We start from the raw sequence: 26,797 nt of genomic DNA, 5'->3' as shown, positions 1-26,797 counted from the left end.
AAATAAAGATTTCAAAAGACACATACTTAATCTCGCATGCCTAGCAGGAAGAACTGACCATTTCAGATACCACACCAGAAGTGATATTAACAATGTTGAAGTCACATGCTCACTGTTAGATATTACATCTGGATACGGTTTCTCACAGTTGTCTTTGCTTTTACATTGACTGTTTTTCCCCACCTTTGGGACTTTCCAAGATTTCTTAGGGGAATACTTCACAAAAACATACGGACAACGGATGGTTTTCCATTTGGAGCCACAGTGCTGCCATTTGATTTAATTATCCTTAATGGTTCACCCTAGTCAGTCTGTCTGTCAATGGTCCTTTTGCTCTCAGTGACATAAGTGTCCTTCCTCCGAGGAAGTTCTTAACGTGGTGGGTGAAACACAAGGAAAAACTACCAAATGATGGTGTCACTCCAGAGGAAAATCGTTTTTGTTTTTGTATTTTTTTTTGTTAGCTCTCTTCAGTTTCACCCACTCATCCCCAAAACCCATAAACGTACAAAGGTCACCAAAGGAACCCTAAACTTAGTGGCACCCTGTTTTTTTGTACGAAGAATACATCTATGAAGAAAAATGTTGCATGGTAAGTGAGTAGCCTGATTAATACTGGGTATTCTGTTTTGTGTGAGTTTATATCATCATTAATTATTTGCAATACTTTCCTTCATCTTATCTGAGACCCGGCTACCTGACCCTATCTATGTCTGTGACTGTTCTTGGCTTTAATTAATTAATTTAAACTTAGCAAAAATTATAAGAGATACAGAAAATAATTAAATTCTGTGCTTGATCTGTAACAGCAGCTACAATTTTAACCTGATCTTCAGATATTCAAATTGCTCTGGGATTCATGCTGCTCCCAAGCCGACTCAATCAAACTACTAACGGATGTGCAAGCATTACATTATTTTATATCAGCTAATGAAAATTTACTGCTGTAAAATATATTTCAGGAAAGTGTAATTAATTCATTATCTTACATCCATGTAGTTCAACCATTTAAAATGGGGTGGAAAAATAATAATGATTTATTTTAGCAGAAAGTTGGATGTTGAAGAGCTCTTTCTTTATTGGCTTCCCAAAATAGTTTGCCTAATATGTAGGTAAGGCTAATGATAACTGATATGGAACAAAATAAAAATCAACATTGCCAACTCACCTGTCAATGATCTAGTGGTGGCACTTTCATAGAGAGGGACTCCTTCACCCACGTTGTTAAAGGCTTTTAAAGAAATTACATAATGGGAACTTGGCTCTGCAGGCAAAAACAAACAAGGCATAACACACATTGTTAAAATCAATGCTCTGAATCAGACTGGATTAGCATTTTCATGAAAAATAAATAAAATATGTCAAGTGAACGCCTGTTCAAACTAAACCAACAGCTATAGAGCTGCTTAGAAAGCTGTCATGTTTTTGCTTTCATTCCATTCAGGCTTCTAATTTAGGACCAACCTTGTAGTCCTTTCTCAGTCTTTAATCAAAGTTCCCATTTAATTCAATGAAAGTTTTGCCTGAGTAAGGACTGCGAGATCAGCGTTTTCTTCCACAAGAAGTAACTACTGATGCACAACTCTGCATGGAGGTTCATTCAGGAGTTCACACTCCCCCTGCATGTTGCATGGAGTTTTGCTTTGTGTCACTATGCAGTATGGATTTAGCGATACATCAGGAATTGGATCCGCTGGCCCCTATATGGAAGGAAAGTTGTCAGTACAGATGCTGTGGTTGCCATTCCATTTCAATAATAGGAAACATTCCTTTTTCCCAACCCCTGATGAGGTCCCCAGCTCACCACCCAGGTACTCAGGCAGTGTATTTGGGGAAGAATTTGAGGCCAAGATTTTAAGATCGCTAACTATATATCTGACTAGTTTTTTGAAATGCATGTCAGTGCATTTAAAATGTTCCCCTCCACCACCATTTTGCTGGAGATTTTGTTCTGAACCAAAATTTGAACAACTCACATACCATTATCATTCCTATATTGCTGCTGAGGAGTATATCTCACTCACTAACTTTGTGACAGAAAATTCATTGGTAATAGCTATTTTACTACTGTTGATCTTACTAATATTGAGCATTTATCAAGCCTTGAGCTATCTGAATAATGCTGCATCCTGACTTGAAGCTCAGACATTGTATATCACTCTGGTGTGCAGTTAGAGATTTATAATTTACTAACTGTTGTACTAATGAAGACCACTAATCATCCAGGGATATACATCCAAAGCTATCCAGCTATGCTGTAAATGTGTGGGATGAGAAGGACAGAAATACTGACATACAAGAATTAACTTTTGGCAACATGAATATTCTTTGATACCTTTATGTGTCATAGATTGCAATAGGAATATTCTAAATATATTCCCCCAAAGAAAAGAAAGAAACAGAATAGGTCAGTTTTGTAATGCTTTTTGCTACCGTTTTCAGAAGAAAATAAAACAATCCACTCCGCTGCATGTTATCAAGTGATACCTTCAGGGCCACATTTTCTTCAGTAGGGAAGTTGGTAGTTATTGTATTGATGTAAATTTTAACCAAGAATGCTGCATGCTCACATATGGGCCAAACATAGGGAACCACTTTCTTGAGATTCTTTATTTCACAGAAACAAATGATTTTAAGTGAGGAGACATGAATTAACATAACATTACAAAGGAATTGCTGTGGAATTACATACTTTATCCACATTAATATTAAATGAGTTAGGAATGATAGATGTTGTTATACTGAATGAAATAATAATAATTAACAATGTATTGTAAGTGTTGCTAGTACCCCCGAATTTTGTAATTAATATTATGTTGAGCAGAAACTGACGTATTTGTTTAATATTCAGGTAGATGCTCTGTTCATTTCCAAAAAGAGCTAAATTTTTAAAAGTGGCTAATGAATGACTGGAGCATTCTCCATTAATAACGCTCTACACTAAGTGTTCCACAGTGATTACTTCAATTGGTATTCAGTGTAATATCATTCGTCATGATGAAATTATTTAGTATTCATGGAGACGTAATATAGATATGCATGTGATTTCCGCGATACACTAGCTTACTATCTTAGATTTCTAATCTTTGTGGGTACCTGACTTTTTTTATCTTTAGGTTCCATATGAAAATATAGTAGTTATTATAATTTAAAAAAATTGCCTAGTATTTTGCAAATTTTACAGTATGATTCTACAAGTTATTCTCTGAAAAGAAACATATCATGTGATCTACATGTCGAATCAAAACACTTTTTGAACTTCCAATATTGAATACTTGATATTAATTGCTCAAAAATAATCTACTGACCAAAAATTATTCCTAGGAATTATTTGGCAAACAATTTCAAACAAATTCTTTGCAGAAAAATGTGATCTGTTCACAGAAAATCCACAAACAGAAGCTATATTCATCAAACACATTCTTCCTTACAACTGTCTATCGAGCTCTAAATTATTATCCACCATCCCTTATTCTCTCTCTCTCTCTCTCTCTCTCTCTCTCTCTCTCTCTCACACACACACACACACACACACACACACACACACACACACACACACAGATGATACTTTCCTGCTTTCACATTTTAACTAATTTGGGTGAGGGTCCCATTAGCAAACATGGATCATGTTTCAAGAGAACTTGGTTTGAAATTTGGCTGTGAGGAAAAGAATTATGGCTTTGAGTAACAAACAAGAAAAGTTCAGAGGTTTCAGTGAAGTCTGTTGCTAATTAGGACAATAAGTAATAGACTAGGTCTCATTTAAAAAAATAACATTTACCATACTTTAAATAGGTCTTCATCCTCTCTTTTGAGTTTATGCCCAGATGCATTCATAGAGATCAATCATATCCCTTCTTAGCCTTCATTTTGCTATGCTAAACATGCAAGCTTGTTTAATCTCCTCTCATCAAATAGGATCTGCATTCTCCTGTTCATCCTAATAACTCTTCTCTGCAACTATTCCAGTTTGAATTTACCTTTCTTGCTCATAGGGTTACCAGAAATGTCTTCCAAATGAAGTCTTACCAGTGCCTTGTGTGATGTATTAATTTCTCTCTACTGGAAATAACTTGCCTGATAAATTCTAGGATGACAAGATGGGTGAGGTAATTTCTTTTATTGGACCAACTTCTGTGGGTGAAAGAGACAAGCTTTTAAGCTACTCAGAGCTCTTTAGTTCTGACCTGCAATGAAAATTAATACATTGTACAAGGTCTGACCTGAAGAAGTAGCTTAAAAGCTCTGTGTAGGTCAAAAGCTCGTCTCTCTCACCCACAGAAGTTGGTCCAATAAAATATATTACCTCACTCACCTTGTTTCTCTAATACCCTGGGACCAACACAGCTTCAAAACATGGCAAACATCCTGGGACCACATTTGATTTTTTTTTTACAGCCACATTACAATGGTGGCTCATAGTCATCCTGTGGTTCACCAACACACCAGGGCTTCTTTATTCCTCTGTCACTTTCAAGCAGCTTACAGCAGAAACTCTTATTATTAAACCCTAATGCTGTGGTATTTGAGCTCAATATCAGAGCTACATCCTATTCTAAATCTAAAAAACACTGCAGTAAAGTCAAATACTGTTGCATGGCTAAATGTTGCCTTTTAAATTGAACCCACTGTATATTAATATTACTTATGGGGCCACTCTGGAGTTGAGTTTTTTATTTCTGTATTCAATTTGGTTTTAAAATATAAATATTTAAAATGACACTCGGCACCCTTGACAATTTAAAAATACAATCCAAACCAGTTAAAAACACCAGTGTCAAAACAGCAACCATCATACAAGAAGACAAATTTTCCCCCCACCTCAGTTTCCAAAAAACCCTAATCTTTCAATTCAAATCTACTCCCAAATTCCCCCTCCCACCTAACATTTCAGCTTTTCCCAAATGCTTACCCAATACATGTGCTTTGAAGAGTGCCCTGAAACTCAATACCTTTGGGATATTTCAGACTAAAGATGGAGTCTCTACTTACCCTGAAAAATGTGTCCGTTTTACTGTTACCTGAGATGCACATTTTACTATTACCTTCCAACTGTGGTGGCTGAACTTTGTGACTTTGTCCTCACCCATAACTATTTCACATTTGGGGACAATGTATACCTTCAAATCAGCGGCACTGCTATGGGAACCCGCATGGCCCCACAGTATGCCAACATTTTTATGGCTGACTTAGAACAACGCTTCCTCAGCTCTCATCCCCTAATGCCCCTACTCTACTTGCGCTACATTGATGACATCTTCATCATCTGGATCCATGGAAAAGAAGCCCTTGAGGAATTCCAGCATGATTTCAACAATTTCCATCCCACCATCAACCTCAGCCTGGACCAGTCCACACAAGAGAACCACTTCCTGGACACTACGGTGCTAATAAGCAAAGGTCACATAAACACCACCCTATACCGGAAACCTACTGACCACTATGCCTACCTACATGCCTCCAGCTTTCACCAGACCACACCACACGATCCATTGTCTACAGCCAAGCTCTACGATACAACTGCATTTGCTCCAACCCCTCAGACAGAGACAAACACCTACAAGATCTCTATCAAGCATTCTTACAACTACAATACCCACCTGCTGAAGTGAAGAAACAGATTGACAGAGCCAGAAGAGTACCCAGAAGTTACCTACTACAGGACAGGCCCAACAAAGAAAATAACAGAACGCCACTAGCCATCACCTTCAGCCCCCAACTAAAACCTCTCCAACGCATCATCAATGATCTACAACCTATCTTGAAGGACAACCCATCACTCTCACAGATCTTGGGAGACAGGCCAGTCCTTGCTTACAGAAAGCCCCCCAACCTGAGCAAATACTCACCAGCAACCGCACACCACACAACAGAACCACTAACCCAGGAATCTATCCTTGCAACAAAGCCTGTTGCCAATGGTGTCCACATAGCTATTCAGGGGACACCACCATAGGGCCTAATCACATCAGCCACACTATCAGAGGCTCGTTCACTTGCACATCTACCAATGCGATATATGCCATCATGTGCCAGCAATGCCCCTCTGCCATGTACATTGGTCAATCTGGACAGTTTCTATGTAAAAGAATAAATGGACACAAATCAGACGTCAAGAATTATAACATTCAAAAATCAGTCGGAGAACACTTCAATTTCTCTGGTCACTCGATTACAGACCTAAAAGTTGCAATCTTCAACAAAAAAACTTCAAAAACAGACTCCAACGAGAGACTGCTGAATTGGAATTAATTTGCAAACTGGATACAATTAACTTAGGCTTGAATTGAGACTGGGAGTGGCTAAGTCATTACACAAAGTAAAACTATTTCCCCATATTTATCCCCCCCCCACCCTCCACTGTTCCTCAGATGTTCTTGTCAACTGCTGGAAATGGTCCACCTTGATTATCACTACAAAAGCCCCCCCCCCCCCCCCGTCCTGTTGGTAATAGCTCATCTTAAGTGATCACTCTCATTACAGTGTGTATGGTAACACCCATTGTTTCATGTTCTCTATGTATATAAATCTCCCCACTGTATTTTCTGCTGAATGCATCCAATGAAGTGAGCTGTAGCTCATGAAAGCTTATGCTCAAATAAATTGGTTAGTCTCTAAGGTGCCACAAGTCCTCCTTTTCTTTTTGTGAATACAGACTAACACAGCTGCTACTCTGAAACCTTCCAACTATATGTCTCTCTTTTGTTGTGTCTTGTCAGAAACGGGGTCATAATCTCTTTGGGACTAGAAGATATTAATGTAATACAATGAATAAATAATAATATAGGTGAATTACAAAGCCAAGAGCCCCCAAAATGAATTCCCTGCCAACATCCCTTCTCTCATATACCAATCTCAGCTGTCGCAGTAAGGCACAGGGAGAATGGCGGTAGGGTGACCAGATGTCCCAATTTTATAGGGACAGTCCCAACATTTCGGACTTTTTTTAATATGGGCTCCTATTACCCTCTACCCCCGTCCCAATTTTTCACACTTGCTATCTGGTCACCCTAAATGGGGGTCTATCAGATAGGCAAGTCACAAGTCATTATGGACTTTACACATCAAACCCACAACCTTGAACTCTGCCTGAGAAGCAATGCAGATCTCAGAGTACTGGTGTAATGTGCTCCTGACAAGATAGCCTGCTTAACAAGTAGGCTGCCACCTCCTGCTCTAGCTTCTTGTACCAAGTTGGTTTAAGACGTAGCCTTGTGTAGGACTTCTTACAGTGTTCTACTCTTGGGAAGACAAAGGCCTGGAGGATCGTAGTGAGGTCTGCAGAAAGGGCGGGTAAACTCCAGCCATCTTGGTCATGGCTGCTGTATGACTGTTTAACAAGAACAAGGATTCTAACAAAGCATCTGAACTGCAAATGTGATGAGTTGAGGGGGGCTGGCCTGGATAATACTGAGGAGCTGCTTGAGGGAATTTTGAAGCTGTGCCATTGATATAATGCCCTTAGGCCCCCTCGCTTGTGAAGTGTTGCTGTAGAGACCTCTGCTTCATCACAGCCACTTACAACTCCCCTCCCATCTTCCACCTCTTCTATACCTGGGGTGGAGGTGGAAGGCCCAGCTGCACAGGAGGGAGTTCCCCTCCAGCAGAGGAAAGCTATACTGGACAGTCACAGCAGAATTATGGCTCCTTTGAATCATTTGAGTGGCACAAAGGGTACATAACCTGAGAATCTGGCCCATTCTATTTTCCATATCTTCCAGTTCCCTATCTCAGCCTGCCAACATCACTTCTTTTTCTCTGGATTGAACCTTATCTGCACCCCTTGAGTCCCATGACATGGAGAGAGAGAGGAGTGTTGTCAGCACACTGAAACACCTCAACCTAGGCCTCAGCCCTACTAACAACCCCATGTATAACTTGAACAGGATGGGGGTGATAACGTGGAATCCTACATGAGTGATTCCTCAGGGCAGAAAACGAAGCTTCTAAAATTATTTCAGAGAGAAATGAAAAAGCCACCAAAAAGCAGTCCAATCTGCTCCCATTTAGGTCTGTGAAACAACCACATGCAATGACCAATAGTATCAACATATGTTGACAAATCTACTAACATCAGCATTACATATTGCCAGAAAGAGATCATTAAGCAATACAACAAGTGCCAAATGGAGGCTGAAAACCAGATTGACAAGAGCCATGGACGTCTGAGATGTTGAGAGCCCAGGTTTGGAACAAAGGTTTCCCAGCACATGCAGCAACTCAGTAAGCTGCACCATTGTAATTTGAGCAAAGGAGTCTGAGTCACTGCCTACTTCAAGATTTTGCTCTTTGAGACAACTCAGTGTGTATCTGAAGAATGCTCTCTGTAAAATAAGGAGGAATTTCTTCATAATGGGAGGCACTCAGATCTGGCCCCGGAGAAAACTGCTAAGATATAGCAAGTTACTCTATGCAGAATACATCTGCTCTTTGAGATTGATACGGTGAAGGCTGCAGAGCTGGTCAAGCATGCCAAGGGAATTCACTGCACTACCTGTAGGAATATAGTAGTAGATGTGATTCTCTTGAGGGCTGGAAAGCCCAGGGAGGGATTCTGCTTTCTTCCTGAAATTTCCTGTGAGGCAGCATGGGTGTGCACCACCACCAACACAAACATATTGAACTTGACAAACTGGAGAATTTGTCTGATATCAATGAAATGTAATTCAAGAAAGACAAATGAAAATACTATGCTTTGGAGGGAAATATCAAATGCATAAATAGAAAGTGGGGAATAACTGGTGAGACAGCGGGACAGCTGAAAAGGATCTGGGGGTTATGGTGGATCACAAATTGAAAAATGAATCAATCGTGTGATATAGTTGTGAAAAAGGGTAATATAATTCTTGCATGTATTATCAAGAGTGTCGTATGTAGGATATGGGAGGTAACTGTCCCATTCTATTCTGCATTGGTGAGGCCTCAGTTGGGGTACTCTGTCCAGGTCTGCGCATCACACGTTAGAAAAAATGCGGACAAATTGGAGAGAGACCAGAGGAAAGCCAGAAAAAATGATAAAATGTTTATAAAATCTAACCTATGAGAAAAGGTTTTAAAAACTGGGTATTTTAGTCTTGAGAAAAGAGGGGGGACCAAATAACAGTCTTCAAGTATGTCAAAGGCTGTAAAGCATACTGTGATCAATTCTTCTCCATGTCTGCTGATGGTAAGACAAGAAGTAATCAGTTTATTCTGCAGCAATGGAGATTTAGGTAAGATACTAGGCAAAGCTTTGTAACAGTAAGGAGAGTTAAGGACTGGAATAGGCTTCCAAGGGAGGTTATGAAATCTCTGTCATTGGAGGTTTTTAAGAACACGTTGGACACATACCTGTCAGGAATTGTCCAGGGATACTTGATCCTGTCTCAGCAGAGGGGGCGGCACTAGACGACCTCTCAAGGTCCCTTCCAGCCCTACATGTCTATGAGTCTATGTGCCTTAATGTTACAATGAAGCCCTGATTCAACATATTTTCACCGCCATTAGGTGCAGTGAGATTACAAAGAAACAGCAAGATTGACAAGTTCTCCATCTTGCACAATCTTATCCTTTCCCCTGTGAACAAGACTGAAAAGTAGACCTGAACCCAGTATAAGAAAATTATATCCTATTTAGAAACAATCTTTTAATCCTATTAGCAGCCTTTAATCATATTAGCTGTTCTCTTTATAAAATATTGTATTAGCATAGCATTAACAACGTGTCATGGTGATGCTCAAAGAAGTTAATTTCTTCTTACCTAAACTTCTCCTGTAGTTACAGCTAGATAAATGAATTTTTACTTTCTGCCTTTAACTTCTGCTATGCATTGTATACAAATCACCTTCCACCTCAGAAATGGCTGTATTTCAGTGATGGATAAGATCAACACTATAATATCAGTGGATAAAGTAGGCCAGGTAATTTGGAATTTTTGCTTGGTTGGCAAAGGAACACTTTAAGTGATAATTGTTATTATTACGAATGAAATGGAAATACATGTCTTTTGAACACATTTTCAGTAAACTAAAAGAACTACCAATATATTGGCCATTCTGTAATATACTAGAACTTGCATTTGTTTTTCATCTTTCTGGTAAATTGTACGTTGCATTATAACAGAGAGGAAATTACTGTATTTAAAAAACATGTTAGTACAATGCAATTTAAACTAGCCTTATAGGGTATACTTCAAACATTTCTTCTGCATGTCTATAAAATGTGGGTCTAACTCTCCTATTTGTTTCACAGTAGCAGCCGTGTTAGTCTGTATCCGGAAAAAGAAAAGGAGTACTTGTGGCACCTTAGAGACTCAACTAAGTTTGTTAGTCTCTAAGATGCCACAAGTACTCCTTTTCTCCTATTTGTGTACATGAAAAACCAAGGATTTGTGCACACAACTGTAAGCAATGTGAGCATCTACAAATAGTGAAGGTTGAAGTTTGGCTGCAGATGTGAAAATTCAGCCAATAATATTTTCCTAGGCCAAAAGGTTTAAACTTGGTGCCCAAATTCAACCAGCTAAATACCTTTTAGGCACCTAAGTAAATGGCCTGATTTTTGAGATACTGAAGATAGGAGAGTGTGAACCTCCTAAAAAAAATCAGGTGGCTTTTGTTTAGGTTCCTAAATATAAACGTAGGCTCCTGAATTGGGCACTCAAGCCTGAATGTTCTGGCCTATCAAAATATGACAGGCTGAACTTTCAAACCTGCTGCAGAGGATAAAGAATGATCTTATGATTAAAACGTTGGACTGGGATTCAGGACACCTGGGCTCATATCCTGGCTCTGCCACAGACTTCCTGAGAGACTTCATTTTTCCATGCCTTAGTTCCCTGTTTGTAAAATGGCATTAATCATTCTGCTACCTTTTGTCTCCTCTCTGTTTAGCCTCTTTGCGGCTATGCTCTTTGTGCAGGGGCTGCCTCTCACTATATGTTTGTCCAGGGCCCAGGTGCGCTAGGCACTGGTCTCAGTTAGATCATCCAGACGCTATGGTAATACAAATAATAACAACATAATAATATATAAACACTTGGTTACATTTAAAAAATAGTGTTTACGTTTAATTTATAATGGTGCCCAGGGACTGCAGTGTTACCATGCTGCTGCTGCCCAGGGATTCAGGGGGTGGAGAGAGGTCCTGGCTAACCTGTTTTGCAGAAAGGCCCAAGCTTGCCCTCCGTTTTTCATCCAATGCCAGTTATTAACCTAATCCACTAAAGATGTAATGGGGAGTGTTATAGGAGCAAATTCTGCAGTCTTTACTCAGGCAGGCCTCCTACTGACTTTCCTAGAAATTCGACTAGAATCAGTACCACAGGATTTGGCCTCTTCTGTGACCTGTATAGTAACGTTTCACTTGGATGACTCCTTCAGCACTCTGCTTCCCTGACTTCAGAAGACAGTCAATGAATCATTGTGAGAATTAGATGTATGCATATCCATAGGGCCAGTGTGTCTTTTCAGGCAACAAACAATCCTAAGGCACTGAGGTAGTAACACGACTTTCAACTGGTGAGTTTCATGATATTAAAATATTTCATTGTGATTGGCTGTTAATTGTGCCACAATATATTGGAGTCAATTGTGTATATATAGAGATACATGTACTGCCTCTAGAAATAGTTTGTTTCTAAAAAATTAGGGAGTTTGATTCTCATTATAAATTCTCTCTTCTCTGTTAAACAATCATCTGCATTAATTTTAATGCAGTTCAGGAGATCCCATCAAGAGCAAATCCCATCTATACAGTAGCTTTTAAGATGTCATCTCATCATGCAATATACCTGCTCACTGATTTCTCTTGAGTCATGTCCTATGTGCATCATAACAAAGCATACAGGCTTTCAAAGAATGACTGTAACTAGAACATGCTTAGAAATAGGTCTCCTCTCCTGTGGAGACACGAACCTTTATAACTCCCACAGTGCATTACAAGCTCAGTGCATACTGTATAAGTTATAAAGCTAAATAAGTTTACAAAAATAAATGGCATATGTGTTTGGAATTTATGTTACAAACACAGCTGAAATCAGTAAAAGTTAAACAGTGTAGCAGAAACTAAAGCAAAAGATATATGGACAAATGAATTAAAAATGAATAACTATAATCTACAAGGCATTCTGGCTTCCTAGTAAAATGAACTCACTGTGTGAGTAGTGTAAACTTGGCTTTGTGCAGGATTTCTTTAGGTACATGTACAGAAAGTAAAACTGACACTTTTGGAGCAGGAAAAGGCTGTCTGACTTCACAGAAATGGTACTTGCATTCAGGGAAATGTGAATGTATGTACTTAGGATCTGTTTCACAGTTTTGCTCTGCTCTGCATCAACCTGCTGAGGCAAGGTGAGGCAGAAGTAAGCCTATCTAAGGCAGGGCACACCACTGAATTTTGTAGAGATAACAAATCTTTGAGAAAATTCACTTGTCACTTGATTATTACCATTTGGTAATAATCCTGTCATTTTGCCAATATTTATGAGCAAATATATGTAACTAAATTATTCCTTTGTGATATTTGTCTCATTTATGCAGGAAACTGGGCCCAAGGAGTTTATTCTAGGGCATTCTGCGCTGCTGCAAGGAACACTACTATTAAAATCTAGTTCTTATATAATTCTTTTCACCACTAGATAGCAAAGTGCTTTACGAAAGAGGTAAATGTCATTCTTCCCACTTTACAGATGGAGGCAGCGGGAGATGAGTGACTTTCTCAAGGTCACCTAGCAGGCTAATAGCAAAGGCAGGAATAGAACGCAGGTCTTCTGAGTTTCTATCCAGTGCGCTAGTCACTAGGCTACATTGCAGCATTGCCCTAGTCTCTTGTTCTCCTGCTCAACTTTAGTTGTCTTTCTCTTCTTTCACTCTCGCTAGGATTCAAATCTTGCCCTCGATAAGTGAGGAGACAGACTCAGCAACTGCTGCAGGATTGTGGTGCATGGGGAAGAGAGGCAAACTCTGGGAGCTCATGTGAGAAATATGGGTTTGAGGGAAAGCCTGTGCATGCTGCAGTGTCTACCTTTGGTCTAGAGTCTGCCCATCCGTTCAGAAAAAGGAGTAATAATACTTGCTTTCTCCCACCTTTGTCTGTCTTGCCCATTTAGATGGTAAGACCTTCAAAGTGGGGCATGTCCATTATTATGTGTGTGAACAGTGCCCAGCACAATGGGACCCTGGTTTCTATTGACCCACTATTTCTGTAAAGACACTATTGTAAGCATAAGAACAATAACCAGAGTGGTAGGAGCTTGAGAGGAGATATCCAGCACGGGCCCTGTGGAGATATCCAGCACCAAGCCTCATTACACAGGTTGGCAGAAATTCACCCTGGCTGAAGGCCAGGACAAGGCCTCTGTACCACTCAAGACCAGGACTGAAGCAGCACATATGTCTTGTGTTGACCCTCTGCCCCAGAGTGAGGCCTCATCTACACCTAAAACAGGATGAACTAGCTCCATCACCCAGGGGTGTGAAAAAGTCACACCCTTGAGAGATGTAGTTAAGCCAACCTAAGCCATAGTGTAGATGCTGCTGGGTCTCTGCACTGAAACCAGGATCTGAGGCCACAATACAGGGAGAAGGAAAGAAGGAAGGAAAATCAGTCTGTGTAATGTTTGGTGCAATGAATCATTTTGCAGTCATTTCTCAGAGGAAGGAAATAGAATGAACAGTCCCTGGAGTTTTGAAATGCTTTTTTTTGCTACTGCTGTGCTTTAATTTGATCTTTGAGGGAGGAAGTGGAGCTGCATAAAACATAACATGTTTTTGTTTGATTTCTACTGCTCCATTTTGTTTTAAAAAAATGTAAAGGGAAGAAAAACCCTAAACCTATAATAAAAAAACCACTTTCGTTTCCTTTCATGTCTTTGTTGGAATCCACAACTGTCATCTGCAGAGATTAAACAAAATGAAGAGATCTCTCACTCTCGGTTTGCAGCAAACCAAAATAATCATTTGCTTCATTTATGTATGAGGGTCAAATTTAATCTAATCTGTAGTTAAAAGGGAGGTGAAGTCCTTTGATGTTCCCTATGCTATGTTCATTAAAATATAACTTCAGATCTCAAGTGCTTCATCTGCTTGTATTTGTTGATATTCTCTTTGCTCTCATTCTGTGAGCAATGACGTGACCTCCAATGTTTAATGGATAGACACAGAACTATAGTGCACTACCATAAGGGAACATGGTAGCTGCAGGAGGCACAACTCTGCAGAGATAGCTGGGCATCCCATGTGCCTCAGAAAGGGTCTCTGAACTGGCTCCACATAGGCCAGCACTGAGGCATGTGATGGGAAGAATGCTATGTGCTCCAGCTTTACTTTGAACCAGTGGCTTCAACACCCTCTGTGAGCAGGTTGGCTTGGGTACAACTGCTATTGCTACCGTGAGCCTTTGGCTGGTTGGGAAGTGGATTTCACCTCACCAATTTATCTGCATTTATCCTGCCTGGAACCTGACTACTCAAGCTCTACTGGTGAGAAGCAGATTTCAGCCAAAATTAATACAATGTAAAATATAATGTAGCGTTGCAACACATTGAAGAGCCACTAAATCAAATTTAACACATCCCAAAATTTTCTTGTACTGTTCTACTCACATATGATAGATGATTAATGTGAAGGAGTTTGAAATAACTCTAATTAATTCACTTTTCACCATTTATTTTTTATACTCTTGTTGTGATCTACACTTCATTCAGTGTAGGAAACAAAAACTATCTAGTAAGTTTCACTTTGTTTTTCTAGTCAATTTCACCTTCCTGCTCCTCACAGATATTGCAAGTCTGCAACATTTGGTTTGCAAGCACTGTAGGGGAACTAATTCCATTTAACATTCATTTAAGGAGTGAAACTCTGGTTATATATAAACACTAGTTGGTAGTCTTAACAGGGTATATTACCCCTGGGGAAATTCTGCGCCACTGCACACGAGGAGAATTCGTGTCCCCTAGCAGATTTTTTTTCCTCTGCAAAAAATACATTCTGCCAGAGAGGCACTAGAGTTATGCGTTTCACCCACCAGTGGCTGCTGTGGTGCGAGAACAGAGGATAGACGCTCACCAACCGAAACAGCTGATTGAGGAATGCAGCCTCTGCTCTCTCCCTAAGCACCGGTTTCAGAGTAGCAGCCGTGTTAGTCTGTATTCGCAAAAAGAAAAGGAGTACTTGTGGCACCTTAGAGACTAACCAATTTATTTGAGCATAAGCTTTCGTGAGCTACAGCTCACTTCATCGGAGGCATAAAAGTGGAAAATACAGAAGATGTTTGTTTTTATACACACAAATCATGAAAAAATGGGTGTTTATCACTAAAAAAGGTTTTCTCTCCCCCCACCCTACTCTCCTGCTGGTAATAGCTTATGTAAAGTGATCACTCTCCTTACAATGTGTATGATAATCAAGGTGGGCCATTTCCAGCACAAATCCAGGTTTTCTCCCCCCACCCCCCAAACAAATTCACTCTCCTGTTGGTAATAGCTTATCTAAAGTGATCACTTTAGATAAGATATTACCAACAGGAGAGTGGGTTTATAATTAATAATAAGCTATTATTATTAGATAAAGTGATCTAAAGTGATCACTGTAGCTCACGAACGCTTATGCTCAAATAAATTGGTTAGTCTCTAAGGTGCCACAAGTACTCCTTTTCTTTCTCCTTACAATGTGTATGATAACCAAGGTGGGCCATTTCCAGCACAAATCCAGGGTTTAACAAAAACGTCTGAGGAAGGGGGGGGGGAGAGGTTAGGAAAACAAGGGGAAATAGGTTACCTTGCATAATGACTTAGCCACTCCCAGTCTCTATTCAAGCCTAAGTTAATTGCATCCAATTTGCAAATGAATTCCAATTCAGCAGTCTCTCGCTGGAGTCTGGATTTGAAGTTTTTCTGTTGTAATATCGCAACTTTCATGTCTGTAATCGCGTGACCAGAGAGATTGAAGTGTTCTCCGACTGGCTTATGAATGTTATAATTCTTGACATCTGATTTGTGTCCATTTATTCTTTTACGTAGAGACTGTCCAGTTTGACCAATGTACATGGCAGAGGGGCATTGCTGGCACATGATGGCATATATCACATTGGTAGATGTGCAGGTGAACGAGCCTCTGATAGTGTGGCTGATGTTATTAGGCCCTGTGATGGTGTCCCCTGAATAGATATGTGGGCACAGTTGGCAACGGGCTTTGTTGCAAGGATAGGTTCCTGGGTTAGTGGTTCTGTTGTGTGGTATGTGGTTGCTGGTGAGTATTTGCTTCAGGTTGGGGGGCTGTCTGTAGGCAAGGACTGGCCTGTCTCCCAAGATTTGTGAGAGTGTTGGGTCATCCTTCAGGATAGGTTGTAGATCCTTGATAATGCGTTGGAGGGGTTTTAGTTGCGGGCTGAAGGTGACGGCTAGTGGCGTTCTGTTATTTTCTTTGTTAGGCCTGTCCTGTACTAGGTGACTTCTGGGAACTCTTCTGGCTCTATCAATCTGTTTCTTCACTTCCGCAGGTGGGTATTGTAGTTGTAAGAATGCTTGACAGAGATTTTGTAGGTGTTTGTCTCTGTCTAAGGGGTTGGAGCAAATGCGGTTGTATCGCAGAGCTTGGCTGTAGACAATGGATCGTGTGGTGTGGTCAGGGTGAAAGCTGGAGGCATGTAGATAGGAATAGCGGTCAGTAGGTTTCCGGTATAGGGTGGTGTTTATGTGACCATCGTTTATTAGCACTGTAGTGTCCAGGAAGTGGATCTCTTGTGTGGACTGGACCAGGCTGAGGTTGATGCTGGGATGGAAATTGTTGAAATCATGGTGGAATTCCTCAAGAGCTTCTTTTCCATGGGTCCAGATGATGACGATGTCATCAATATAGCGCAAGTAGAGTAGGGGCATTAGGGGATGAGAGCTGAGGAAGCGTTGTTCTAAGTCAGCCATAAAAATGTTGGCATACTGTGGGGCCATGCGGGTACCCATAGCAGTGCCGCTGATTTGAAGGTATACATTGTCCCCATATGTAAAATAGTCATGGATAAGGACAAAGTCACAAAGTTCAGCCACCAGGTTAGGCGTGACATTATCAGGGATAGTGTTCTTGACGGCTTGTAGTCCATCTTTGTGTGGAATGTTGGTGTAGAGGGCTTCTACATCCATAGTGGCCAGGATGGTGTTATCTGGAAGATCACCAATGGATTGTAGTTTCCTCAGGAAGTCGGTGGTGTCTCGAAGGTGGCTGGGAGTGCTGGTAGCGTAGGGCCTGAGGAGGGAGTCTACATAGCCAGACAATCCTGCTGTCAGGGTGCCAATGCCTGAGATGGAGGGGCACCCAGGATTTTCAGGTTTATGGATCTTGGGTAGTAGATAGAATATCCCAGGTCAGGGTTCCAGGGGTGTGTCTGTGCGGATTTGATCTTCTGCTTTTTCAGGGAGTTTCTTGAGCAAATGCTGTAGTTTCTTTTGGTAACCCTCAGTGGGATCAGAGGGTAATGGCTTGTAGAAAGTGGTGTTGGAGAGCTGCCGAGCAGCCTCTTGTTCATATTCCGACCTATTCATGATGACAACAGCACCTCCTTTGTCAGCCTTTTTGATTATGATGTCAGAGTTGTTTCTGAGGCTGTGGATGGCATTGTGTTCTGCACGGCTGAGGTTGTGGGGCAAGTGATGCTGCTTTTCCACAATTTCAGCCCGTGCACATCGGTGGAAGCACTCTATGTAGAAGTCCAGTCTGCTGTCTCGACCTTCAGGAGGAGTCCACCTAGAATCCTTCTTTTTGTAGTGTTGGTAGGGAGGTCACTGTGGATTAGTATGTTGTTCAGAGGTGTGTTGGAAATATTCCTTGAGTCGGAGACGTCGAAAATAGGATTCTAGGTCACCACAGAACTCTATCATGTTCGTGGGGGTGGAGGGGCAGAAGGAGAGGCCCCGAGATAGGAAACCTGGATTTGTGCTGGAAATGGCCCACCTTGATTATTATACACATTGTAAGGAGAGTGATAGAATCATAGAATCATAGAATATCAGGGTTGGAAGGGACCCCAGAAGGTCATCTAGTCCAACCCCCTGCTCGAAGCAGGACCAATTCCCAGTTAAATCATCCCAGCCAGGGCTTTGTCAAGCCTGACCTTAAAAACCTCTAAGGAAGGAGATTCTACCACCTCCCTAGGTAACGCATTCCAGTGTTTCACCACCCTCTTAGTGAAAAAGTTTTTCCTAATATCCAATCTAAACCTCCCCCATTGCAACTTGAGACCATTACTCCTCGTTCTGTCATCTGCTACCATTGAGAACAGTCTAGAGCCATCCTCTTTGGAGCCCCCTTTCAGGTAGTTGAAAGCAGCTATCAAATCCCCCCTCATTCTTCTCTTCTGCAGACTAAACAATCCCAGCTCCCTCAGCCTCTCTTCATAAGTCATGTGCTCTAGACCCCTAATCATTTTTGTTGCCCTTCGCTGGACTCTCTCCAATTTATCCACATCCTTCTTGTAGTGTGGGGCCCAAAACTGGACACAGTACTCCAGATGAGGCCTCACCAGTGTCGAATAGAGGGGAACGATCACGTCCCTCGATCTGCTCGCTATGCCCCTACTTATACATCCCAAAATGCCATTGGCCTTCTTGGCAACAAGGGCACATTGTTGACTCATATCCAGCTTCTCGTCCACTGTCACCCCTAGGTCCTTTTCCGCAGAACTGCTGCCTAGCCATTCGGTCCCTAGTCTGTAGCGGTGCATTGGATTCTTCCATCCTAAGTGCAGGACCCTGCACTTATCCTTATTGAACCTCATCAGATTTCTTTTGGCCCAATCCTCCAATTTGTCTAGGTCCTTCTGTATCCTATCCCTCCCCTCCAGCGTATCTACCACTCCTCCCAGTTTAGTATCATCTGCAAATTTGCTGAGAGTGCAATCCACACCATCCTCCAGATCATTTATGAAGATATTGAACAAAACCGGCCCCAGGACCGACCCCTGGGGCACTCCACTTGACACCGGCTGCCAACTAGACATGGAGCCATTGATCACTACCCGTTGAGCCCGACAATCTAGACAGCTTTCTACCCACCTTATAGTGCATTCATCTAGCCCATACTTCCTTAACTTGCTGACAAGAATACTGTGGGAGACCGTGTCAAAAGCTTTGCTAAAGTCAAGAAACAATACATCCACTGCTTTCCCTTCATCCACAGAACCAGTAATCTCATCATAGAAGGCGATTAGATTAGTCAGGCATGACCTTCCCTTGGTGAATCCATGCTGACTGTTCCTGATCACTTTCCTCTCATGTAAGTGCTTCAGGATTGATTCTTTGAGGACCTGCTCCATGATTTTTCCAGGGACTGAGGTGAGGCTGACTGGCCTGTAGTTCCCAGGATCCTCCTTCTTCCCTTTTTTAAAGATTGGCACTACATTAGCCTTTTTCCAGTCATCCGGGACTTCCCCCGTTCGCCACGAGTTTTCAAAGATAATGGCCAAGGGCTCTGCAATCACAGCCGCCAATTCCTTCAGCACTCTCGGATGTAACTCGTCCAGCCCCATGGACTTGTGCACGTCCAGCTTTTCTAAATAGTCCCTAACCACCTCTATCTCCACAGAGGGCTGGCCATCTCTTCCCCATTCTGTGATGCCCAGCGCAGCAGTCTGGGAGCTGACCTTGTTAGTGAAAACAGAGGCAAAAAAAGCATTGAGTACATTAGCTTTTTCCACATCCTCTGTCACTAGGTTGCCTCCCTCATTCAGTAAGGGGCCCACACTTTCCTTGGCTTTCTTCTTGTTGCCAACATACCTGAAGAAACCCTTCTTGTTACTCTTGACATCTCTTGCTAGCTGCAGCTCCAGGTGCGATTTGGCCCTCCTGATATCTTTCCTACATGCCCGAGCAATATTTTTATACTCTTCCCTGGTCATATGTCCAACCTTCCACTTCTTGTAAGCTTCTTTTTTATGTTTAAGATCCGCTAGATCACTTTACATAAGCTATTACCAGCAAGAGAATGGGGTGGGGGGAGAGAAAACCTTTTGTCGTGATAAACACTCATTTTTTCATGATTTGTGTGTATAAAAACAAACATCTTCTGTATTTTCCACAGTATGCCTCCGATGAAGTGAGCTGTAGCTCACGAAAGCTTATGCTCAAATAAATTGGTTAGTCTCTAAGGTGCCACAAGTACTCCTTTCCCTAAGCACCCTGTCTGCGAGGCCAGAAGAGGAGGCACATATGATGGGGGACAGACAGAGTGGGGCACATGGGGCTTCTGGGGGGGCCACAGACTGTGGTTCAGTGGAGGGGGACAGACTGGGGCAGAGGCTAAATGGGAGTGGGGTGCAGGGCCACCTGGGATGGGGGGAGTGGGTGCACGGAGACAGGAGTACAGGGACACATGGGGATGGGGGAGGGGTGCAGGGACACATGAGGTCAGGGGAAGGGAGGGTGCAGGGAGACATGGGGTGGGGCAGAGGTGCCTGACTGAATGAGAGAGGTTAGGACTCATCCAGGGTCTGCATGCGGAAGGCTCCACAACTCCCTAACTATCCCTCCCCCGAAAAACCCCCCAAACTGTTCCATACTTCTCCCACTCACACCCCAAAAGCCTCCAGCTTCACTCCCAGCCTCCTTCCCAGCAATTATTTCCCTTTCCCTCGGCTCTTCCATTACCCCTGACTCCCCCAAGCCTTTGCATTGCTTCTGAGGAGTGCAGGAAATGTGTTTCTGTGTTGTAGTTTAAAGGAATCATTACTCAAAGTTCTTTACTAATATGCCTAGTAAGGAATCTATTTGTCAAAAAAAATTAAAAAAGAACATTTCCTGAACCTTTTTCATTGTCTGTATTGTTACAGAAATACTTGTTGACAGGTATTTTGAAATAAATTACCAAAATAATTGAAACTGGTATGATGATTTATTTTGACAAATAAAATATGCAGAATTTTAAAATATTGTGTGCAGAATTTTTGTGTGTGCGCGCAGAATTCCTTCAGGAGTGGTATATGAAAAGCATAGAACTACAGCATGTAAGTGTGGTTAAAATGTTTCTCTGTGTGAGTTTTATTAGTACTATTGATGCTTATCATTTATAGTTTAACCCTTATTTTCCAAACTACTGGTTAACAAAGGTTGGTTACATCCCCTAGGTTTACACTGTGGAGCTCATTATTTCCATAGATGGGCAGCTTCAGTTCTACAGAGCCATTAAGCTCTATAGGGCTTAAGAGAACCAAAAATTTCCATAGAGCTGCTCTACTCCACAGTAGTGGAGTCCCTCTTCCATCTATCCTCCTAAAAGCAACACAGGAGCTTAGTTTTGATGCTGCAAAGTTTAACTGAAACTCTCAGTTTTATGAAGTGTTCAAGTATCCCTGGGAGATTTTTAAAATCAGGATTTACCTGTAGATAGTGCCAACAATGTACAAGGTATTTTATAGGGAAGAATGAAGTCAAAAATAGAAGTTCTTATTTCAGCAGTTTAAATCAGAAAAGAAACCCAAATTCTTTAAAAAGTCCTTATCTAGATTATGTACGAGGGCTGTGTTTTAGGAGATTCAGTTCCAGGGGTGGTGAAAAAGCATCAAAGGTTTACATCAAAAAGAGAATAATATTTAAAGCTGTGTACTCCTGTTTCCCAAAGAAACCCTTTCATGTGCTTGTAGATGAACTCCTACATTACCATCATGCTCAAGGAGATCAATTTGATTTCTTTCTTAAGACGCTTAGACATGAAGGTCCATGTTTTTAAAATGTATTTAGGCATAGGTGCTGCAACTCTGAATGCAGCAAAGTCTCATTTTCACAAGTGATTTAGGTACTTATGAGCCTTTGAGATTTTGGCTCCTAAATTATGTTTTCTTCTTCTGTTCATAAACAGGTAAAAAGGGAAAGATGTACTTTAAACAATGAAATTCACATTCCTTTAATTTACTGAAATTCAATACTGTGTTCATCTGATACTTGATTAGTAAGGGTTTTTTCAACAGTTAAATCGTAACAGGTAGTTTTATATAGTACTCCTCACACACAGATCTCAGGGTATTTTACAAAGAAAAGGAAACATCATTATCAGGGAAATTGAGGCAGAGACAGTTGAAGTATCTTGCCCAAAAGTCACACAGCTGGTCAGTTACAGAACTGAGACTAGAACCCATATCGCCTGGCTCCCAATCTAGTACCGATACTTTGGCACACACTGCCTGTCCTATCATATGCTCACCAAAGTATTGTTTATTTGCTCTCTCACATATGTTATTAACAAAGAAATAAAGCTTTAAAGATCATAAAATGTTTCATTCAGATTATCATAGTGAATCAGTTGTTCCACTGCCAGACTTATTCATTTTTCACTTACTCAAAGTTTTTGTCGATAGTCGCACATTTAGTAAACTCTGGTATGCTTCTTTCCTGTTCTTTTTCACTTTTGATTTCATGAGTAAGTTTTAACACAAAGCTCCATGGATGTGAGCCCAGTCATCTCATTACACGGTTTAATGCCTTTTGAGTTGGATCAGTACAAAAATCATTATAACTTATGCGTAAAAGATTAGAATGGGCATGTGTGGAAGTTCCAGAATTGAGCATTTGTCAAAACATCCATTAATCAGGCAATAACCTTGCTATTTATAATCATAAGGTGGAAAAAAGAGCACATTGCAAATGGGCCTTCTTGTTAGAATTATTCATTTGGGAATCAGTCAACCACTGATTCCTTTGACACAGAAGAGGTTGAATGAGAGCAGTGGATGATTGCACCTGAAATTTATGAGACTGACACAAATATCTTTCAAACACCGCAAAAGAAAATATAACAAATTCTTCACTGACAAAGCTGAAGTCATTCCAGATTTTTATATTCTGACATGCCCAAGAAGAGTATTTCCCAGGCAGTATGACCACTTTCTCATGGGATTAATCACTCTGTTTAATTTATGCTGACTTTCAAGTGTTAGTACCAGCCAATCATATTCAAGGCAATCACCACAAGAAAGGGGACCCCCAACAGTTATTAAGACAAAGTGAGTGCTGTCCTTTATGCTTTTGAAGTGATTTATTCAATATTCAAACTGTACTGCTTGGGTTACTTCTGGAGCAAGCAGCTGAAGGCTGATTAGGTAATTAAGAAGGCTTCTGGGATACTAAAAGTCCATGAAAAGCTGAGATGAGGTGCAGGTAGACAGATTAAGGCATGATGTTTTGTTTGGGAGATCACATATTATGAAGAACCACCTATTTTGGTGTGATATTGCCAGTCACTGAGAGAAATAAAGTAATGTATTTATTGGACCTGCTAAAATAACCTATTCCGGGAGATTGTGGGTCTTTGGCTCCATCTAATGGATAGCCCATTGAGAGGTTGATGAGTCTGCTACTGCTTCCAGCTGGTGGATTTAGGGCCAGATTTGTAAAAGTATTCAGGTATCTAATGCTGCTGATAGAAACCTAGTGGGATTTTGAAAAGTACATAGGAACCTAATCCCGTTGAAATTGGTACCTATCTGCATCTTGAACAGGAGGAGGAGGAGAACACTTACTGAGGAGATGCAGGATCCCCCTACTTTAAAAATGTCTAGCTACTTATTGGCTAACTTGGGGAAGAAGGAAGCTGACTGGGTCCTCACCCTCCCTTTTTAAACCCTAGCCTGGGCCATATGGAGCTTCTTTGTGTTCTGTTCCAGCAGCCCCACCTTCTCTGTCCTGAATTGCTAGTTCAAAGCTATGTTTTGCAGATGTTGTGGATCTGACCAGTCACCAGTTTGGGGGTCAGGAAGGAATTTTTGATTCTCAGAAGGACCAGATTGGCAGAGGCATGGAGAATTTTTATGCCCTTCTCACAGCATCCTGGAGACACAGTTAAGTTAAATAGGAACAGTATTTAATTATTGATAGTACTTAGTAAGGATGTTAGTTCATTGCAACTTGCGGCCAGAAGTAAAAAACCTGGGATTTTACTGATGGACCTTGTGCTCGTGGGATAGGGATGGTCTTGTGGCCTTTGAGGGCCGAGGTCCCCCCTTTTAGTATCTTGTGCCATGTTATAGAGTGAGTGGGTGGTAGAACTCAGAAGAGTGAGTGAGTCCTAGGGGTTGGCTGAGGAGAGCCTACCCTGAGTTATGGGTTAGATAGTAGGAGCCCTGTAATCCCAGCACTTAAAATGTCTGGTACGTGACAGGGCGGGTGATCCCCTCCCCTGTGTTTAAATTTAATTAAGTTGTGGCCTGTCACTTAAAATCCATCCCTGCCATGTCTACATCAATTCCTTTTGCTTACATTTCTAATACTAAAGTTCAGCTCAGGTACTTGGTGATTGCCACTCCCCTACCTGACCATCACTAAATTTAGGGTTACAAGATATTGGATCGTAAGCCTTTCGCTAGTGCACTACTGAATACATTGCCTATTCTGCCTAATTGGCGGAAACTTAACACTAGAGGGGAAAAATGCACAGGAACACATTTTTTTTAATGGCAGGTGACTGACTAAAGATTTAACATGTCAGAATTAGTGAGCAGAGTGTAGGTGAGGCACTCAAAGGTGCGTAACAAATCTAGTTTATCACCTGGCTCATCCATGTATTACAAATATTATGTTACCACACCTTGTACATATCTATATAATGATTGCCACTGTCTGTCACTCTGAAGCTTAACGTCATGTTTGAACCTAGAGCAGAGAGAGGTTCCTGGGGCAAGAGGTAGGAAAGTGGGGAGGTAGGGAAGTGTTACTGCTGGGTCCAAACAACTGGGAAGGAAGGTTGGTATGTTATAGTTAGGTGATAAAAGCCAAAGTTGTAACATGTAATGGGTCCAGGCCTATTCAACATACTCATAAATGATCTGGAAAAAGGGGAAAACAGTGAAGTGGCAAAATTTGCAGATGATACAAAACTACTCAAGATAGTGAAGTCCCAGGCAGACCGCAAAGAGCTACAAAAGGATATCTCAAAACTGGGTGACTGGGCGACAAAATGGCAGATGAAATTCAATGTTGATAAATGCAAAGTAATGCACATTGGAAAACATAATCCCAACAACACATATAAAATGATGGGCGGGGGGGTCTAAATTAGCTGTTACCACTCAAGAAAGAGATTTCGGAGTGACTGTGGATAGTTCTCTGAAAATATGCACTCAATGTGCAGCAGCAGTCAAAAAAGTGAACAGAATGCAAGGAATCATTAAGAAAGGGATAGATAATAAGACAGATAATATCATATTGCCTCTATATAAATCCATGGTACGCCCACACCTTGAATACTGTGTGCAGATGTGGTTGCCCCATCTCAAAAAAGATATATTGGAATTGGAAAAGGTTCATAAAAGGGCAACAAAAATGATTAGCAAAAAGAAAAGGAGTACTTGTGGCACCTTAGAGACTAACCAATTTATCTGAGCATAAGCTTTCATGAGCTACAGCTCACTTCATCGGATGAAGTGACCTGTAGCTCACGAAAGCTTATGCTCAAATAAATTGGTTAGTCTCTAAGGTACCACAAGTACTCCTTTTCTTTTTGCGAATACAGACTAACACGGCTGTTACTCTGAAAAATGATTAGGGGTATGAAACGGCTACCATATGAGGAGAGATTAATAAGACTGGGACTTTTCAGCTTGAAAAATATATGACTAAGGGGGAATATGATAGAGGTCTATAAAATCATGACTGATGTGGAGAAAGTAAATAAGGAAGTGTTATTTACTCTTTCCTAGAACACAAGGACTAGGGGTCACCAAATGAAATTAATAGGCTGCAGGTTTAAAACAAACAAAAGGAAGTATTTTTTCACAGAACGCACAGTCAACCTGTGGAACTCCTTGCCAGAGGATGTTGTGAAGGCCAAGACTATAACAGGGTTCAAAAAAATAACTAGATAAATTCATGGAGGATAGGTCCATCAATGGCTATTAGCCAGGATGGGCAGGAATGGTGACCCTAGCTTCTGTTTGCCAGAAGGTGGGAACGGGCAACAGGGGATGGATCACTTGATGATTACCTGTTCTGTTCATTCCCTTTAGCGCACCTGGCATTGGCCACTGTCGGAAGACAGGATACTGGACTAGCTGGACCTTTGGTCTGACCCAGTATGGCCGTTCTTATGTTCTTATGTGCGTATTGCAGGTAGACAATGTGCATGTTTTGCACTTGCATTCTTTCTATGTGTGTTGACTAACAGTTTCTTCCAGCAAGCTCTGTCGCCTCATAAGACGAATTACACCCAGACAACAGCGCAGGCTTTTAACTAGTATAAGTGTATGCACTGGATGCTCAGCGAGTGATTATTGGTAAGCTGTACTGGCAAAGTAGACAGGGCTTTTAAAGTGTAGAAGCTGAGCAGAAGAGTGGAGGGATGGTTTTATGGTTAAGACATAAGACAGAAATTCTAGGTTTGGTTTCTAACTCAGCCAGAGACACACTGTATGATACTGGAAAGTCACTTGAGGTGAAATCCTGGCTGACAAAACTCACATTGATTTCAATGGGGGCAGGATTTCACTCTTGCGCTTTCTATGCCTCAGTCTGTCATCTGTAAAATCGGAATAACACCACTTCCTTTTCCCATCCTTTGGCATATTTTCAACTGTAAGCTCCTTATGGCAGTAATTCTCATGTACGAGGTGAATATGCAGTGCCTAGCTTAATAATAGCAAATTATAACATGCCCACAAGTTTATGGGTAAAAAACAACAGTAAGTTATCCTCATGTTTACATTTTCATTTGCATCCCATTGTCCATGTCTATCTTTTTTGACTGTAAGATCCTTGGGGCAAGAACTCTTTCTTATTGTGTATTGTCCGAACACATAGATAGTTCCTGGAAAGAGGTTTATGTATGCACACATATATGGTGTGTACAGA

The 26,797-nt window shown here is 41.2% G+C and overlaps 1 protein-coding gene across 1 annotated transcript in view; it reads right to left on the bottom strand.

Moving 5' to 3' along the window:
- DCC (DCC netrin 1 receptor) overlaps window positions 1-26,797 on the bottom strand; it is a 954,381-nt gene that overhangs the window by 128,690 nt on the left and 798,894 nt on the right. Inside the window, exon 16 of the mRNA XM_074952368.1 lies at window positions 1,169-1,264. Within this exon, the coding sequence (XP_074808469.1) occupies window positions 1,169-1,264 (96 nt within the window). The remainder of the gene's footprint in view (window positions 1-1,168; window positions 1,265-26,797) is intronic.

This window comes from Natator depressus, chromosome 5, assembly GCF_965152275.1.
Source record: "Natator depressus isolate rNatDep1 chromosome 5, rNatDep2.hap1, whole genome shotgun sequence".
Classification (NCBI taxonomy): Eukaryota; Metazoa; Chordata; order Testudines; family Cheloniidae; genus Natator; species Natator depressus.
The sequence above is the reverse complement of the archived record's forward strand: the minus strand, read 5'-3'. Positions and strand labels throughout refer to the sequence as shown.